The 18,008-nt window shown below is 35.3% G+C and overlaps 2 protein-coding genes across 2 annotated transcripts in view; one reads left to right on the top strand and one right to left on the bottom strand.

The window, feature by feature from the left end:
* Window positions 1–10,541, top strand: part of LOC144439891 (transmembrane protein 145-like) — an 11,562-nt gene extending 1,021 nt beyond the window's left edge. The window contains exons 3-13 of the mRNA XM_078129122.1: window positions 8–67; window positions 654–770; window positions 4,378–4,543; window positions 5,164–5,235; window positions 5,999–6,148; window positions 6,473–6,551; window positions 7,050–7,219; window positions 8,230–8,374; window positions 9,122–9,242; window positions 9,822–9,965; window positions 10,372–10,541. Of these exons, the coding sequence (XP_077985248.1) occupies window positions 8–67; window positions 654–770; window positions 4,378–4,543; window positions 5,164–5,235; window positions 5,999–6,148; window positions 6,473–6,551; window positions 7,050–7,219; window positions 8,230–8,374; window positions 9,122–9,242; window positions 9,822–9,965; window positions 10,372–10,443 (1,296 nt within the window). The 3' untranslated portion in view covers window positions 10,444–10,541. The remainder of the gene's footprint in view (window positions 1–7; window positions 68–653; window positions 771–4,377; window positions 4,544–5,163; window positions 5,236–5,998; window positions 6,149–6,472; window positions 6,552–7,049; window positions 7,220–8,229; window positions 8,375–9,121; window positions 9,243–9,821; window positions 9,966–10,371) is intronic.
* A 5,722-nt stretch (window positions 10,542–16,263) lies between these two features.
* The window catches only part of LOC144439890 (protein capicua homolog), a 39,806-nt gene continuing 38,061 nt past the window's right edge, over window positions 16,264–18,008 (bottom strand). The window contains exons 17-19 of the mRNA XM_078129121.1: window positions 17,722–17,940; window positions 17,110–17,250; window positions 16,264–16,826 (exon numbers count right to left, since the gene is read on the bottom strand). Coding sequence (XP_077985247.1) covers window positions 16,528–16,826; window positions 17,110–17,250; window positions 17,722–17,940 — 659 coding nt within the window. The 3' untranslated portion in view covers window positions 16,264–16,527. The remainder of the gene's footprint in view (window positions 16,827–17,109; window positions 17,251–17,721; window positions 17,941–18,008) is intronic.

The following is an 18,008-nucleotide window of genomic DNA, read 5'->3' as shown; positions in this document are numbered from 1 at the left end:
TACACTACTTCTGTTCAGTGATGATAACTCCCAATGGCCTTACATTCGGAAAGTTGGTGAAAGTATGGTAAGTAGAAATAGCCATGATTTCTCAACACCTCTCATGAAAAATAAAGACATTTTTTGACACCTTACTCTCTCATAATGCTATGTATGCTATACAGTAACTTGGATGTGTGATCCCATTCCTATCATCACCTTCATTCACATCACAGCCCAGCAATTTTCCTGTTACCCCAAAGAACTCTTCGTAACCCCACTACAATTTGACAGGAAAAATGGGATCTTTAATCCAACAGTGTGGTTCTAACACAATAAACACTGTACTGTTAATAGTATTGTTAATAATTTATGTCTAAGTTCTTGAAGCAGAATGTATCATAGACATAGAAGAAAGGTTGATAGTTGGAGAATGTTGGGATAATGAAAATAATTAGAATTAGGAAATTCTTTATTGTATGCACAAGAACTTAAATTAACTTTCATTGCCCAGAAGAAGGAAGCTGTAGTTACAGATTTGACAGTATTTTGATAACACATATTTCCAATGATCCATCATCCTGGGATACCAATTATGGCAAATGGCAATCCACTATGACTACAAAAAGGAAAAAGTTAACTTCAAACTCAGATAGACATTCTCTTACCTTTAGACATGTAAGGAAAAACAGGAACGCATACCGAAAACCACCAGAGGTGCAATGTTCCTAGAGGATGGACGTTACGGATGCCAATTGGAAACGGAAGAAATTTATGGTGACACTGTCCAGGTATTATATCAGTCTTCAAATATTAAAGTCAATAGATTTTATCCGACCAAATCAGATTTGTTTATAGTGTGTTTTAAAGGTGCACAGTCTATAACTCTGGGGTTGTTAATTTTGGTTCAATATTCATACTGAAGTATCTTTTCTTCCCTCCAAAATAATGTTAAATCAAGCAAGAATATATAGTGTACACCTCTGATAATCCCTGACTAGAAATTGCTGAACATTTGAGATTCACTTCCAAAAATATTTTGTGACCCTGTTACTAGTGAGTGTTAGTAAATTAAACTTTCATTAATTTGTGACTATCGTTTCATTTTCTAGCATCTTGCTGAGTTGTGATATAAAAATTACATTTTGAAAAATATTTTTAGGCATCAAATCCAAATGTGCCTGTTCAGTGACAAATTTTCTGTGTATCCGTATTTAACCATGTTGTGTAAATTCAGACTTCGTTCTGAATATCAAAGTGACTATATGGATGAGAATTTGGTATCTAATTTAGATTTAATTTATCAATTAACTCTGCTATTCTCTTTATACTTGAAAACACTCAGGGGGGGCACGATACCTACCACGTGATATGGTTTGACCCCTAGAACAATAGAGCGTGACCCCGCTGCACTACAACTTAGTACAAGCGAGTATTTCCCGTTTTTCAATGAATTTTGAGTGTATATGTAAATAATTTCTCAAGATAAATTCCACATTTGTTGTAAAGCTATAAAGCATCATCCCAAACTGCTTAAATAATATCAAAAACGTCCAGTTGTGAAATTATTTATGTTCGAATGCAGGAGACAGGTCAAACTACTTAGTCAGAGCTTTCGACGAGCGCTATTTTCCGATGTTTTTTTCACAGAAGAACACCATGTATTCAACGAAAAAAATCAACATTTATACATTTTGATTCATGATAATTACGTTATATCTTGCCACCACTAAATGCTCCACGAATAATGACTATACGGCAGCGTCAAAGACTAGTCGAAACTGTCTTAATTTCAAGATGGCGACGCACGCCTCGTCATATTCCTATAAGGGGTGGACCATTTGATATCCTGGGGGGGGGGGGCTTGGAAGATTTCGGGGGGGGGGGGGGGGGGGGGGAAGATGCCAAGTGGATTTACTTGAAAAAAAATCCGGATATGAGTGGGTGATGGAAAAAAAAAGATGGACCACTGCTTCTAGAAAAAAAATATCTTGATAGGGAAATGATGCACAGGTTCGAGTATACTGTTCAACCTGCTCGTACCTCTCCAACCAGGACACTTGTCAAATCATGACAAACAGTTTCAAACACATGTCAGGGACCAGTCAGTTTCGTTAGCCTGTGGTACATATATATATTTGTTCTTGTCTCTGTTTCTTTCATAAATGGTTTAAATATTACTTCATGTAAGGGTTCAAACATAACTGTACATACAATTATACATATAATACATGTATTACCTAGCTACCACACTAGCTATATGTAATTTTTTGGCTGTTTCACAATCAGTGCTTCACTTATCTTGCACTTTGGGGCAAAAGTGAACTTGTTTTGTAATGGTAATCTTCATACTATTACTATTGGATAGTTTATAAAAGAACTTAATTATTGTCTGAAAGTGTCTGTGAATGGCCTAAACATTGCCTTTAGAAGTAAAAATCCTCCAGGGCCCTAGAACCCCCCCCCCCCCCATTCACACACACTCACACAAGAGGTACACATATTCCAGTCTCAAAGCTCTTCCTCTACAGCTTACTGTCAGATGCTATGAAACTTTATTCATGGGGTCAGTGACTTTTTGTTGGCCCAATGGAAAATAACACTGACACCCCCCATCCCCCCAAGCTGGAGAAACTGACCGGTCTATCTAAATGTCTGAGCTCACCAATCAAGTTTCCGATTTGTATTTTCAGTGTGTCATCATACCATGGCATAAAAACTGTCAGTGATGTTTATTTAATTGAAAATCAAATATGTATCAAATATGTAGTTTTCTAAATAAAATCTGTGTGTGATAGAACAACATCTTTTTACTCTCTGTATTACCCTGTGTGAAAACCAAACAGAAAATTGTGGCAACAAATGTAGGCGTTCAACGTTGACGTAAAAAAAATCCGGATATCTCAAAGAAGCAAAGAAAAAAAAAGTTGCCAGCATAGGCGAAGGAGAAAAAAAATAATTCTCAGGCAAGCAGGTGGGAAAAAAAATAATGACTCTCCACCAATCTCCCAAGCCCCCCCCCCCCCAGGATATCGAATGGTCTACCCCTAATGTAACGTTGTACTAGTAATAGTACCATACACTTTCGAACAAACCACTTTGCCAGAAATGCTGTTATAAATACAAAAAAAACACCGTAAATCTCACATTTTTATTTTATTTTATATAATACATTTTTTCGTGTCATTGTCGTATAACTAGGGCCACCCTGGATACATTATGCAGCGATCACATATAAAATTTCTTACGGGAGTACTCCTCACACTCTCTGCAAGAAATTCGTCGAAGGCACAACCAGTTTCATTTCACTGGGAACAGCACGTATCTGAAACAATACACATGTAAAAATGTTAAACAACTACATAGTTTACTTGTCGACACGAGTGAAACTTCATTTTTCAGTAAGTACGGCAAGACAGAGAACGCAGAAAGAACGTAAACTTATGGGCGTTAGACCGGGTGCGATACGTTATGCCAGGCGTAGTGCACTGATCACCTGACCTCGAGCTTGCACACTAGCGTACTAGACGTAGACGTCGCTTGCTGGACGTTGAATGTCACAACTATCACAGTCATTAATTATCAATGGACTTGTAGGTATCCAGCAAATGCTGCCTTGAAGTTGATTCTAGAAAATGGAATATCCATGTGTTTTTTTCATTTTGGTAAAAACGCGACCGCGACCTACCGAACTACAAATACAATGAACTGCAGGCCGGCATGTACACGTACGGTACGGTATACACGGTCACGTCGCTGAATACTTTTCGATCTGATTTGGTACCAGTACACATAATAAATTACGATGGCAAAAATAAAGGAAAGACGAATTTAAAACGTATGAAACGTGAAAATGTACGTACCTTGTCAATCTGTTGTCAACAGCGAATTTGTATCCAGCAGTACACAGTGCTAGGCGTAGGCAGGAAGTGCACTCGACAGTGTATCAATACTGAATGAGCTTCATTGCGCTGACGCGATAGCGTGTCACGTGACTGGCATCGTGCCCCCCCTGAAAACACTGTGATACAATGTGTACTAAATTTTTGTTTATAACTCAAAAAATTGCAAAACATTCAAAAATGTATTAAATAATTGTTATTGTACACACTTTTTAGTTTTTTTGTAATTTATTAAGTTACAAACACAGATTTGGTTGATGCTGGTTCACATTTTTTTTAAAGTAGAAAAACACAGTAGAGTTGTCTAAAGAGTTAAAAATCCAAAATAAATATCCAATGACCATTTCGTCATTCATATGGTCACTTTAACGTTAACTATTGCTGTGTAAAAAAGCAGTAATTATAAAATATTATATCGAAACAGGTTACCTGAGCTCTCCTCAATATCATTCATTCATAACAGCAATAACATGGATAATTTTAAAAATATTTTCAGAACATACATTGTAAAGGACATGCTGAACTACTATCAAACCGAGAACGTTGGTGGTACATTGTACTATCTAACTGTGACTTTGACTCTGGAATTCACGCTCACTACAATATGACTATGACTAATGGTGACAGTTTATGGGATAAACACTTCTCAGCTGATGAAAGGTGTAAGTAGAAATCTTCACACCCCTATATTCTTGTAATTATGGTATGACCCTATTGTTTTCTTTGGAAGGACAGTCTCATTATAGGTACTATGGGGATCAATACCTGTTATTCTTGTAGTTATGGTTTAAACTTATTGCCTTTAGAAGGAGTGCATGGCTCTGACTGAAAAACAAAACACATGATGCTTTCTGACTGCATTTGTCAAATCTAGTCTATAATGAGGTTATGGAAGACATGTCCCATGATAGTACATGTAGACATGTAGTCTGGATGCCAACGTGGTCTCTAACTAAACCATGTCTGGTCACGTCAAAGTCCCTCAACACTGTGAGTGGAGGTGTAAATCGTAACAATACCGTATGGGAACTAGACTGGTAGACATGTACCCAGAGAGTGAAATTGGCACAATACTGTATGAAACCATTTCTCCTGTGCTGTTCAATCATTATTTTTCATAGAAATGTACAGATTTCACCTTCAGGGTACAAATCTACAAATATTTGCTCAAAGGTTTTAATTCCGACCAAGTGGTGTAGATACTCTCCTATTGTAGAGCTGCTTCCAAACAGCACCCCCAGCGGCCAAACTATGACACCTTTTGTTTTTTTTATCTCACTAGATATCTGGGAAACTGACCTGGTATTTTTGATTCTGTACATGATAATGTTGTCAGTGGTTGGTTACTACTCAAGTAAGTACCACCAAATATATTTTAGCCCAAAATTGATTGAAATATGTAAATAAGACCGAAAACATCAGCTTTTCCAAACAACCATGATAGAGTTACAGTAATGAATATATATTTCATCTGTTTGTCTATCTCGCAATATTGCCAACACATCGAAGATAATTTTAGTCTCACCTGACATACAGGTAACAAACTCTTGAAGATGGAGGGGTGGGGTGGGGGGTGGGTGGGGGGAGGGAATTATGCATACTAGTATCACTATGTTTTTTTTATGGATGTTGGTCTCTCAGCTAAAACTTTTGACTTAATTTTGCACATTATCAGGCTTTTCAGGAAATTGTTTATTCTATATCTGTGTGGATATTTATTATTTATAGAAATAATTACAAATACTAATGACAATGATAGAGGAATACATTATGCTGTTAAGTCATTGACTGTATCCTTTTAATTTACAGAGGTGTAACTTTCTGGTATTTTCATTGACATTAAAAATACAACAAAAACCTGTCATGAAATTATTTCACATTCTGTGTTTCATCAGTGTGTTTGTTAAGGGCAGTATTAAGTAGGTAAAATCTATGTGAGTTCCCCAAAGTCAGGTTCCCCACAAAAATGATGTAGAATGTATTGGAAACTTATGTCAGTTTTATCATATCCCCCCTTCCAGGGTTCCCCAACCTCAGTAAAAACACTGCTCATTATTATACTTGTCTCACACTGATCATTGTCATCATTATAAACTGTCATTTTGTACTGTTCATAGGGGAGCTGATAGCTCGGAGAATGTTTCACCTGACCTATAAACTGTTTGTTGGATCTGTGATTGCTGAATGGCTAAGTTTGGGACTCAAACTGGCTGGCTACATCAAGTACGCTGTGACTGGTGTAGCAGTACCTGGATTACAAATCTTTGGTAAGTTAGAGCAGATATGATTTATAAAATAAAATAAAAAGTTGCAGAGGCATTAATTTATCAGAAATCCTATTAGATGGACATGGTGGCCAACCACTCCTCATTGTAAGATCATCCATTTAAGTAAAAATTACAGCCAGTAAAAAATCTGCTATCATATTTAAGACTGACACTATGTACTAAAAGTCCATGGAAAGAATACTCACTCACTCACTCTTGAAACCCTAGGATCCCACACATTCAGCCAAAATCTATTTTTGAATGGCTAAACTGAACTATAAATATTGTTATGTAATTTTTTTTTTTTTGTAATTTATATTTCAGCTGACCTTGACTCTGCTGTTGGAATAATGCTATTTGTTCTTATGATTATGTTACTTGGAAAAGGATTCACTGTCTCAAGGTAAAAAAAAAACACTAGTATAGCTGTAACTGTTCACATTTATCATCTAACTATAATTTGACAGGAAAACTACTCTGATTATGTTGAAAATATCAGTTAGTTGTGTCGCCTAATATACAAATGCAAATTCAGTGATAATTAGATGTTACTACCCAATATTTTTCTTTGTTCAGCCAAGGAAAATACTCATGACATAAGGGTAGTAGCGACTCGTAGTGACAACTCTTAGGTCACGAGTATTTTCCAATTGAATGAACAAATATTTTTGAGAATAATATAATTATACCAGTGCCAGAAATGTCAAAGAAAAATCAGGGAAAAGTAATAGCAAGTTTTGACTTACATTTTGAACACAGCAGAACCAGTGACATAGACACGCATTGTCGTGACATAGAATGACCGGAGTATATATTCCATATTTTTTGTTCATCTTGGCTAATGCATGGTATAATAAATAATAAATTGTGATTCACTTCATACTTTTCTCCTTTGATATAGGAAAACCCTGAAACCTCACAACTTTGTAGGGATTTGTCTGTTTATGGCTGTATTTGGAATTGCGTACATAGCTTTGTATGCCTATGATGAATTACTGTTTGACCCAAGGGATGTACTCTACAAATATGAATCTCCTGCTGGATATGGTATTGTTGCACTCAATGTTATCGGTAAGTTACTATTTATTTAAAATCAATCTAAACAGAAGCCATCATACTGGCCAGCATTAAATACGTTCATCATGGCTGGTAAAACACTTTTTATACACAACCAAGGGTTCTGTTTACTTTTGGGATGAGTAACTTGGCATTTTGCCTTTTCAGGTCGACCACTGTGAAAATGGAAGCTATTCCATATTTCAATTTGTTCTTAATCGTGTTCAGATTTGATGCTTGCCTAAATTTATGTTCATTTGTAAAGAACACAGTCTAGTAGCAGTTTGGAAATGTATCACTACATATTTTCTATGATGTGTATCTTTTATATACAGTATAGCCAGTTCAATCTTCTACATGTATTCTTACCATTATCATGCAGCTAAAATTGACATAGACATATTCTTTGAATTTAACTTTTGTTAAGCAAAGCAGAACATGATACATTCAATGAAAGTAACAAAGAATGAAAGATGAAGTGTGCTCATAATAAGATCCAAGACATTCAAATATCTATTCGAAAATGTATATTCTTGCAATATCTAACCTTTGTATTTCCTTATTTTGTCAAAATGTACATAAACATATTAAGTCAGGTCATCTTTCATTCTTTGTCTCAAATTCATCATTACAGAATCGAGCCATTAGCTAAGGAAGTGGGGTTTCTTATCTTTCTTATCACTTAATAATGTTTGTTGGCAATATTTACAAATATGATAAAGTACTCTTACATAACACATCAGGTGCAGCTATAACACATCAGGCAAAGCTCAATGTCATATCAGTTGTACTGACCCATTATCAGTGACATTGCAAATAGCTTTAGAGATGCAAACAATTTTTATGACACCCGACTTGCTGGCTCACCAAGTCGGGAAAGTCGCACTTGAACTGCTAATGCAAAGAATTCGTCATGTTATTTGTCAGAGTGACCAACTAGAACGACACAACCCTACATGCAGTACATCATATATTCATGTCATTGGTCAGACCTTATCATTTTTGTCTTTGTGTTTATCCCATAGGATTCCTGATCTTCTTCTCAGTTGAACAAGTGACACGAAAGAAGGTTCACTTCTATGTGTCCTTTGGTGTCATCATTTCTATCTGGTGGCTGGCAACTCCCATGACTATCTTTGTATGTAACTACGCATTGGACCCATGGCTAAGGTCAGTAAAACATGTAATTATTCAATGTATCTAGAGTAAAAGTGCCCTCTAACGATTGCCGAATTTTGTTGTTGTGAGTCAAAATGCAAACAAATTGGGATTTCTTGTGAGTCACCACATAGTAAGAGATAGGGGAACACCAAATTTTGGTGAGTCGCTAGAAATTGTGTGCATCAGTGGCGCATCAAATTGGCTTACAGGACACACTGATAGAGTAAAAGTGCCCAGATACCAGTTATAATTATTGCTGCCAACTGGCACAGTTTGGCTGGTCTATAGGAATATCTAATAACCCACACTCGTCTGCATTCATTTATCTGTCTTTGTGTCCCAGCTGACAGTAAGTTTTAGACAGCAGTAATAAACAGATTACTGTTGGGGTGTATGTTTACAAGTATAGAAGCCTTAATTTGCCATATCTTCCTACATTTGATTGGCTAAAAGTTGTTCAGTGAAATATTACCTCTCGTATAGGCATCTTAAAAACCGGGACTACATTTATTTATAGTTTGAAAACATGTGACTGGATTATTTCAACAGTGATTGGCTCACATTTGTCAATTGAATGATACCACATTTCCCACCATGCACCATTCAAGATGGCAGGTTTGCATGGTTGTTTTCCCCCCATGATGCTCATGATTCTAAGGTTGAATGATATTGATACTTTTCCTCCTCCTGTCAGAGTTGATCTCAGTCTTCAGCTCTATAATATAGCTGATGTCATATTGTTCACTCTATTTATAGAGCAAAGGTTGTGAATGGTATGGAGAGAGCTGTCATGTTCTATGGACACTTCATCTTTCTGATTCTCAGCAGACCATCAGCATCAAACAAGACTTTCCCATTTCACTTCAAGACATCACAGGTAATTGACTAAAATGTAATCTTTTCTACAGTTCAGGAAATGATTGGGGTAGGGATAGGGAGGGAGACAGGCAGACACACACACACACACACACACACACACACAGAGACATACAGACACACACACACACACACACACACACACACACACACACACACTCACACACACACACACACACACACACACACACACACACACACACACACACACACCGATTGACAGAGACAGACAGACTTGGTGTTATGGTTGTTTACATCTACTCTTCTTTGAGTCTACTTTTGTATATCCTTTGGAGAGCAATACTCAGTGTGTATACAAAGAATTACTGAAAGAACAAGTACAGTAAGCAATACTTCCTTGATCAGATTTTAATCAAATCAATTCATTCATAATCTTCATATTTTGCTGGGTCAATCAACTAGGGCACAATTGTGGTTCATTACCTTGCCCAAATTAGCCATTCAGAAACAATTGGCAGTGATGAGGCTCAAAACTGAAACCTGCAGATTTCCAAACTTGGCACTCTAACCATTTGACCACCATTGACAGTATGGTTTTCATATTTTTTCCATATTTCAGGTTGGCGTACTGAGAGAGGATACATGTGAGGCATACTGTGTACAATCCAGTTCTGGCATTGATATTGAGAGTGCCAGTACTTCAGTCAGATCCATTGCATTCACTGATCTCTTTGTCACCGATCACAGCCACTCTGCCAACAAGGTATATATGTAATATAATATATGATATTCTTTCATTAGCCTTCACCATATCCATCCAAAGACACACACCTAACATTTTTTTTGTATCTTATTTGAGTGTTTGTATTCATTTTGTTCTCAAGCTAGCTCTTAAAGTGGCCATATGGATGAGGATTGGGATTTTTAATTTATAAAACTATTTCATCATGGCTTAATTCCTACTTGAAAAATGAATTAAAATAACATACAGCAAGTCTGTGTTTGTAACTCAATACTTTGCAAAATGCTAAAAAAAATGAGAAAACAAATATTTTACACATTTATCAGTCTTTTGTAATTTATCTACTAGTTACAAACAAAGACTTGGCATATTTTGTTTATCTCTATTTTAATACGTTATTTAATATTGGTCTGTTTACATCTTTCAGAATACTGCCTGGAGTGAAACCAATGACAAACCTATTGCCAGCGCCACTGAGACTAATGAAATGGATAACTAGACATCCCTGTCCACCAGTGAAAAGCTGTCTTGAATGTTCGTTCCGGGATATTTTGTCACCCATATCCAGTAGAAATGAACAGAACTATACCAGAGACCTTTCATTGACTAGCATGGTGACATGGCGTCTTTTGATGTATATATAAAAACTTTGTTATTGGAAATAAAATAAAATAAAATTTAATGTGTGTCTTGTTGAAATTCTATACTTTGTCAATAAAGTATAATATGCCTGGTCTTGTAATGTAGTAAGATCTGGACTGTACACTCAGAAGGCAAAGATGATAGTATACCCCTCTGGTGTGTAGCCCTCTCCATCACCTTGGCACTGTGCAAGCTGTGGTCATTTTAAAAGTTAGCAGAATTGGCCAATGGTCTAGCAGTTAAACTATGATCCACCTGACTACATTGTCAATGTTAGTCTGTCTAGTAATGTGATGAATGAAAATAGATTGGTGTTTTGGAGTTGGAGTAACAACCAAAGATTTGAAGTTTATTTCTGAGGTACTTTCCTATGTTAAATGATTTCAAACACATACATACATCACACACATATTAAAACACACATACACATACATACATACATACATACATACATACACAAATAAACATACATACATACATACATACATACATACATACATACATACATACATTTGTACATATATATATATATATATATATATATAGGTTTTATTTGCGTTTCACGGCCACCGGCCCAAATGCAAAGGTGGATGCATCCGAAAAAAAGTGGTATTAACAAAAACAGTTGAAAAGATAAATACAATTTGAAAGACTCTGAAAATACAATCGCTCTGAGAGAACTTCACTGAAAATCGATATTTGTACATACATACATACATACATACATACATACATACATACATACATACATACATACATACATACATACATACATACATACATAAACATGCATACATACATACACACACATAAACACATGCATGCATGCATACATACATACATACATACATACATACATACACACATACATACACGCACACATAAACACATACATACATGCATGCATACATACATACATACATACATACATACATACATACATACATACATACATACATACATACATACATACAACCAAAACAAACACACATGCTTTCCATGCCATACATATAACACTGCTGAACAAGAAATTCAGTAGTTGTGTTAAAAATGGCTTTGATTTCTGACAAAACAGTGTTAATCTTGAGATTATCATCACACTTACCAGCAAAAGACTACAGAGACAAAATGAGCATACACTGCAACAAACTCTCTCAGTTTTATTTCTGAAAAAAGAGTCATGCACACATCAAAGTATACACAAATAATAATAAAACATCTCTTTAGAGTCAGTAAATATTTTTTTCTCATCAATAAAAGTATCTTTCTTCATAATATAGTTCCAAACAAGAAGACAACCTCTACTAAAGTGTTTGTCAAAACACTTCACAAACTAAACATTGCACCTTCAGTAAAAGCTAAGTTTTAGGCTTGCTGGCAAATTTGAACCATCAACATCTCAAAAGACTTTGCCGTTACTATGCTCCACAATTTTGTAAGAAATTTATCCATCTTATTTTATTGTGTACTATGTCATCAGTTTATGTAATGCAAGTACTGTGTACTATGTCATCTGTTTATGCACAGCCATTACATTACAATAGTGTACTGTGTCATCAGTTTATGTAATGCTAGTACTGTGTACTATGTCATCTGTTTATGCACAGCCATTACATTACAATAGTGTACTATGTCATCAGTCTATGTAATGCTAGTACTGTGTATTGTCATCTGGTTTTGTAATGCGTTACAAATACTGTGCCGTCATCAGTTTATGTAATGCCATAAATTATTGTGTTCTGCGTAATCAGTTTACTCAATGTCATTACAATATTGTGTTCTGTGTTACCAGTTTACGCATTGTTACAAAACTGTGTACTATGTCATCAGTTTATGCACTGCCATTACATTATAGTTGTTTTCTATGTCATCATTTTCTGCCATTACAATACATCAAACCTTGATTTCTATATATGCATATCAGTTCTTGAGATATTGACAGTTCATGGTTGCTCAGTCGCGCTGCGAACCGAACACATTTTTTGCTTTCTAAATTAACAGAGAGAACCTTAATCTTTTTTATCAGTAATACTAAAAAGACATTATCAGGCCTATTTGATAGGAATGCAATAATCTACATGAACTACATTATACCGTATTCACCCTCATTTCTCTTGAAAAGAGCATCTCTCATTCCAAATCAAATATCTAACAATGAGGCTATACCATGTCGTAAGAAAAATGGGGGTGAAACAGTATGCATGTCAAATTTTATGTATCATTTTATTCAGACAGGAACACTTCCTTTCTCAAATGGTTGAGTTTGGCTGCCATATTGGATTTTCCCATAATCCTTTATAATGTCAAAGGTCATTAGTTATTGTCTGGGATGTTATTGAGAGAACTGTGGTATTTAAATTGATGATTTCATGACAATAATTCCACAGTATTCTGATATTTAAGCTTAGATTTTGGGAGATTTTACTGAGAAGTTAGACTTCTGGGCTAACTTCTCAGTATGGTGACCTTTAACCCTGGCAGAAATTGTTGTAATGAAAAGTTCTTACGGTTGTTTTGAAGATGATGTACCATATGCATAATATAGTATTACAAACGTCTTTGAAACAAACTCTTTTAGTTTTACTAGAAGCATACATAGTCCACTATGTACGGTAGTTATCAAATCTCCAAACAAGATTTCAAATTTTGATTGGCCTAGTGATGATCACCTGACAGTAATGTCTGCCTATGCATGCAGGATCTGATTGGCTTGTCATGACCATGTGACAGAAAGAGTTCCTGAATGAATAATGACATCTTAACAGTGCTTGAAAATTACAAAAAATTATAAGAAAAAAAAAATTAAAAATACAAGAACCCAAGTTTTTTTTTGCTTGGGTACAATGTTTTTGCTACATCGTAAGAAAGCTAGCTAGATTCTTTATACAGAGAACAATTATATCAATATTTGAGAACTAAAAAATCTAGAAAGTTAAATAGTGATTATGTGTATAGAATATGTGCATTTTGCAGTCAACAGTGACTAATATCTAAAACTACCTGGTCTAAAATAGTTCTCTACATTTTTGTTTATTTTACAGACAGCAAAGATATCTACATTTTTTTTCTTACCTTCTACAAATCTTAGAAGGATATTGCTAGCTGAATATTGCACTGCAAATTACTACATAGTTTATCAAAGATGGAAGTATCTACGTATGTATGAAATATGCAACTGTAAATTTTGCACTACTCATTTTGCTTTGTACAAGGTGGTTCCATTTCTTTATAGGGTACATGGGGTGGAATTGAAGGGGTATTATAAAAGAGAGGCAGTTAATGACTTTTTTAAAGAAGTTGTTTGAGTGTTTAACTTTCAAGAAAAGACTTGCTGGATGAAAAACAACAAGATGGAAATCAAATCCTCAAAATATCATCTAAGGTATTGTAGATTCCTTTGACAACTTCTCATTCATTCAACCATTCTATTGAGCATTTTCTGACCAAAAAATGGGTGCAAAAACTTTACCATTTTGGATAAAATTTTCTGAATTTTAGGTTTCTTAGCAGACAGAACTAATTTCTCATCTTCAAACTGTCGTACCCCAAAAAAATGGCAAACATGGAAAATTGTAAAGGCTCTTTTTCGAAACTGAATTGACGTATACCTGAATGGGTTCAGATTGAGACATTTCTTGGCAAACACATCAGCTAGCATAAATGATGAAGAGTAAGTTGTTAGAATTGAAAAATTAAGAGTTTTTTTCCACTGAAAATCACATCTAAGGAATATTTTCTTGATCACAACTAATGTAAAGTGTACATATATATACAACAGAACTTTCTGATAAATAAAATAATCAAAACTTTAAACTGGGACAATGTTTTGTAAATTTTCATAATATATGAAGGTATTCAGGGTTCTCCCCATGCCGACCATTACCATTTCAGACTGTTTTGCCCTAGTCTAGAATCCAGGCCATTGGATTTTGAATTTTCATTTCCCCAACTCAACTAAGTCGGAAAATCGAAATTTAAAATCCCTAATTGCCTGGATTCTACTAGGCTAGCTTTGCCCCATAATTTGCTGAAAACAATATGAACACATTTACATAACAATGGTATTTCTTGTTATGTAAATATCCAATGGCACTATTATTGTCTGGGGAGAACAATAGAAAGATTTGAATAACTTCATCAAAATTATTCAAATAATTTTGTTTTTTGTGGTTTTCTATACGATATTGCTCACGTACATATTTTACAGGAAGCAAACTGTAAGTAGAAAAACAGAAATTGTAGTCTGAATTTTTTCAAAATATCCAACAGAAGAAATCAAAAGTACAACTTTTTTGACAAAATATTGTGTTTTTAACATCTTTTAGACAAAATATTGTGTTTTTACAATGTTGTCGTCACACAATATATTCAAATATTGTTACAGAAAAGTAGTAATTTATTTCAACTCTGGCCCATCTACATTCCTGCAATGCACTGATAGAGGGCGCTATTTCATTGATTCATTGGTAGATAAGTCATAGACAACATTGATCAGTAAACATTTGTTGTTCACAAGATTTCAGGTATCTTTTCACACATCATGTCATTTTAATCGTTATAAACTATCGTGCAAAAGTTTTAACAGATTGCTAACTTTTTGTGGTTTTCTGATTAAAGTTTGGACTAAATGTAGAACATACATACCATAGATACATTTTCACAATTCCCTCCAAAATTTCTCGGTATGTTTCCCGCCAAAATTTTTCTACCAACATTTTCCAACAAATTTTTATTGGTCCGGAAAAATTATTTTACTTTTTTTTCTTTATTTTTTGTTTTTTTTGTTTTTGAGGATCACAAAATGCGTACACATCCAAGAATGTACAGTTTTGGTATACTAAACAAAGTTCACTTAGGTACACTTTGGTGATAATTTTAAAATTGTGCGAGATACTCTTTATTCTTCTGACAATGTGGAGCAAAATACGTATTTCATTTCTGTTCTTATGACAAAGTTGATTTTTTAGAAATGTTTACCTATACCAATGTCATCATTATTTTTTACTTTGTGAAATTTGTAACTATGGATATTGTCACCATGGCAACAAAACATAATATTTCAGGACCTAATAATATACATATTACAATCCACACAAAATAATCTTTTTTGTCTAATTTTGCCCCATTTTAGAACAAAATACATCACAAATTAAAATTGTACAATTTCTTAAACATATTTCATTACTCTCTTCTGAGTATAGACGAAAGGTTGATAGAAATTACATAACACGGTTTTAATTGGCTGAAATTTAAAATGCACTTGTCTGTCATCCTATCACAATCCAGCTTCTATATTTCTCCATGCTATCAAAATCATAACAGGTCTGTACTTGAAATTGAACTTGAAATCATATTCCCCTCCCCTAAAGGTCATTCATCTTACCTCTTTATGACAATAGAATAGTTCAGTGGACCAGAAAACAATGAGGACATACTATATTATCAAAGAAGTAGGGGTGCACAGGATAGTTATCAATAATTGTGACATTAGTTTATGCCACAGTGAAGACAAAACAGATAAACTACTCGTTAACTTTTTTTCCTGTTGTAACTCTTACTATAGTAACAAATAAAACTGTTATCAAAAGTTGGATAAAAACATCAAATCTGGTTAGAACTTCACATTTTGCACAAATTTAGTTCTACCATAACATATATATATCACATTTACCAGCAATTCAAAAAATGAGGTGCATCACCCCTATTATTCTAGAAAATGGACTCTACCACCATGGATTACAATAGGGACAATACCAACAATTTGGTAGAGGGGGGTGGTTAAACAGACTTCCACAAGGGTGTGCTATGGAATCTAGTAATGTACTAGATCAAAGTGACTTCTAATAGTTTTTTTTTTTGCAACTACAGACGATCCAGCTGGAAAAAAAGCCAATTTTAAAAACATTTGTGAGAATTTATCTTGCGATTGAAACCATAGCAACTACTTGGACGTTGAGGTAGTAACTGTTGTAATAGGGATATAATGTGGTTGCTGTAAGAGTTGGGGTGTCAGTGCTAACTGCGGCGCCATGGATGTTACAGGGATGTCTGCTGTGACTGACTGTTGAGGCACTGTACTGAATACAGTGCTAGTCTGCAGTTCTCGTTCTTCCTGCTGTTGCTGCTGCTGTTTCTGTTGCTGCATGATCTTCTGGCGAACTTCTCGTATTTTAAGCTGCAGACATGTCTTGGTTGGGAAGATGTCCTGGTGACGTCCTTGGAATGCTGCAGTGGCATGGCCTGTAAGAAAATTCAAAATGTTAAATGAATGGCTCATGTAGTAGCTGTACGTTTTTTGCAGTTTTTCATTCACTTTTGCCAATATGGCCCCAAATCTTCAAATGCAACAGTCATTCTGATTAGCTGTATTACCCAGGATTCAAAAGTTTCTGGAATTTCACTGGACTCCTAGAAATGCCTACACAAATGCGATCTACTAATGCAACTCATGGAAACTGGTGGCCTGAACATTTGAAGTCAGTGAGAGAAAAGAAACTACAAACTAACAAACCAACACAATTACCTGAAGGAAAGTATCCCTGTTCTTCAAATAACTGCAGAACCAACGTTCGTCTTTGATCAAGTGTCTTTCTAAGAGATGAGTGAGAGGCCCTTTCTCCTTCTGGATCATTGGGGTCACCTGACTCCTCTTCATCATCTTTGCCTGTCAATTGAATCATGTGATTACAATCATCCAATCAGATTTTACATCGCAAATCAACTGATAACCATATGATAACAATCAGCCAACCATGGTCAATTACAGAACTACTGAAATCAAGTGATCACAATCATCCAATCAGATTTCACATCAACTGAAAATAATATGATTGCAATCAGCCAATCATGGTCAATTACAGATTTACTGAAATCACATGACTCCTATCAGCCAATGGGGTTTAAATCAGAAGACTGACTGAAATCATGTGATTAAAAGTAGCCAATCGCTGTGGCAAACCTGGTAATGGTGAGCACATAGTCTTATGTAATCAATGAGGGATATATGATAAAGGTAGAATACAGGGATATTTTATGAACTCACAGCTGCTCAGAAAATTGGTCGCAAAGGTAAAGTAACGACAATCTAACAACTCTAGTGAACTGACATGGTCTACAACATTTCATCTCTACTAACCTGCAGCTCTCTGCATGGATGCTACTTCAGCTAGTGCATCTAGGCTTGAACCACTGGCAGCAGCTGCAGCCATAGCCTTCTCTGCCGGCCACTGGAATACGCTATCATCACCACGTAATCCTGGAGTACTTGGCTCTGAACTACTGGAATGGCGTCTCTGTTTCATTTTCATTGGAGACATAGGATCCGTATCGGTACCAGAGTCATACTCAGATTTGCCTGGATATCAACAAACATAGATAAGATAGTGTAGAGTTAGCCAGGTGTGTAATGCAACATGGAATTTG

Source organism: Glandiceps talaboti, chromosome 9, assembly GCF_964340395.1.
Source record: "Glandiceps talaboti chromosome 9, keGlaTala1.1, whole genome shotgun sequence".
NCBI lineage: Eukaryota > Metazoa > Hemichordata > Enteropneusta > Spengelidae > Glandiceps > Glandiceps talaboti.
The sequence above is the reverse complement of the archived record's forward strand: the minus strand, read 5'-3'. Positions and strand labels throughout refer to the sequence as shown.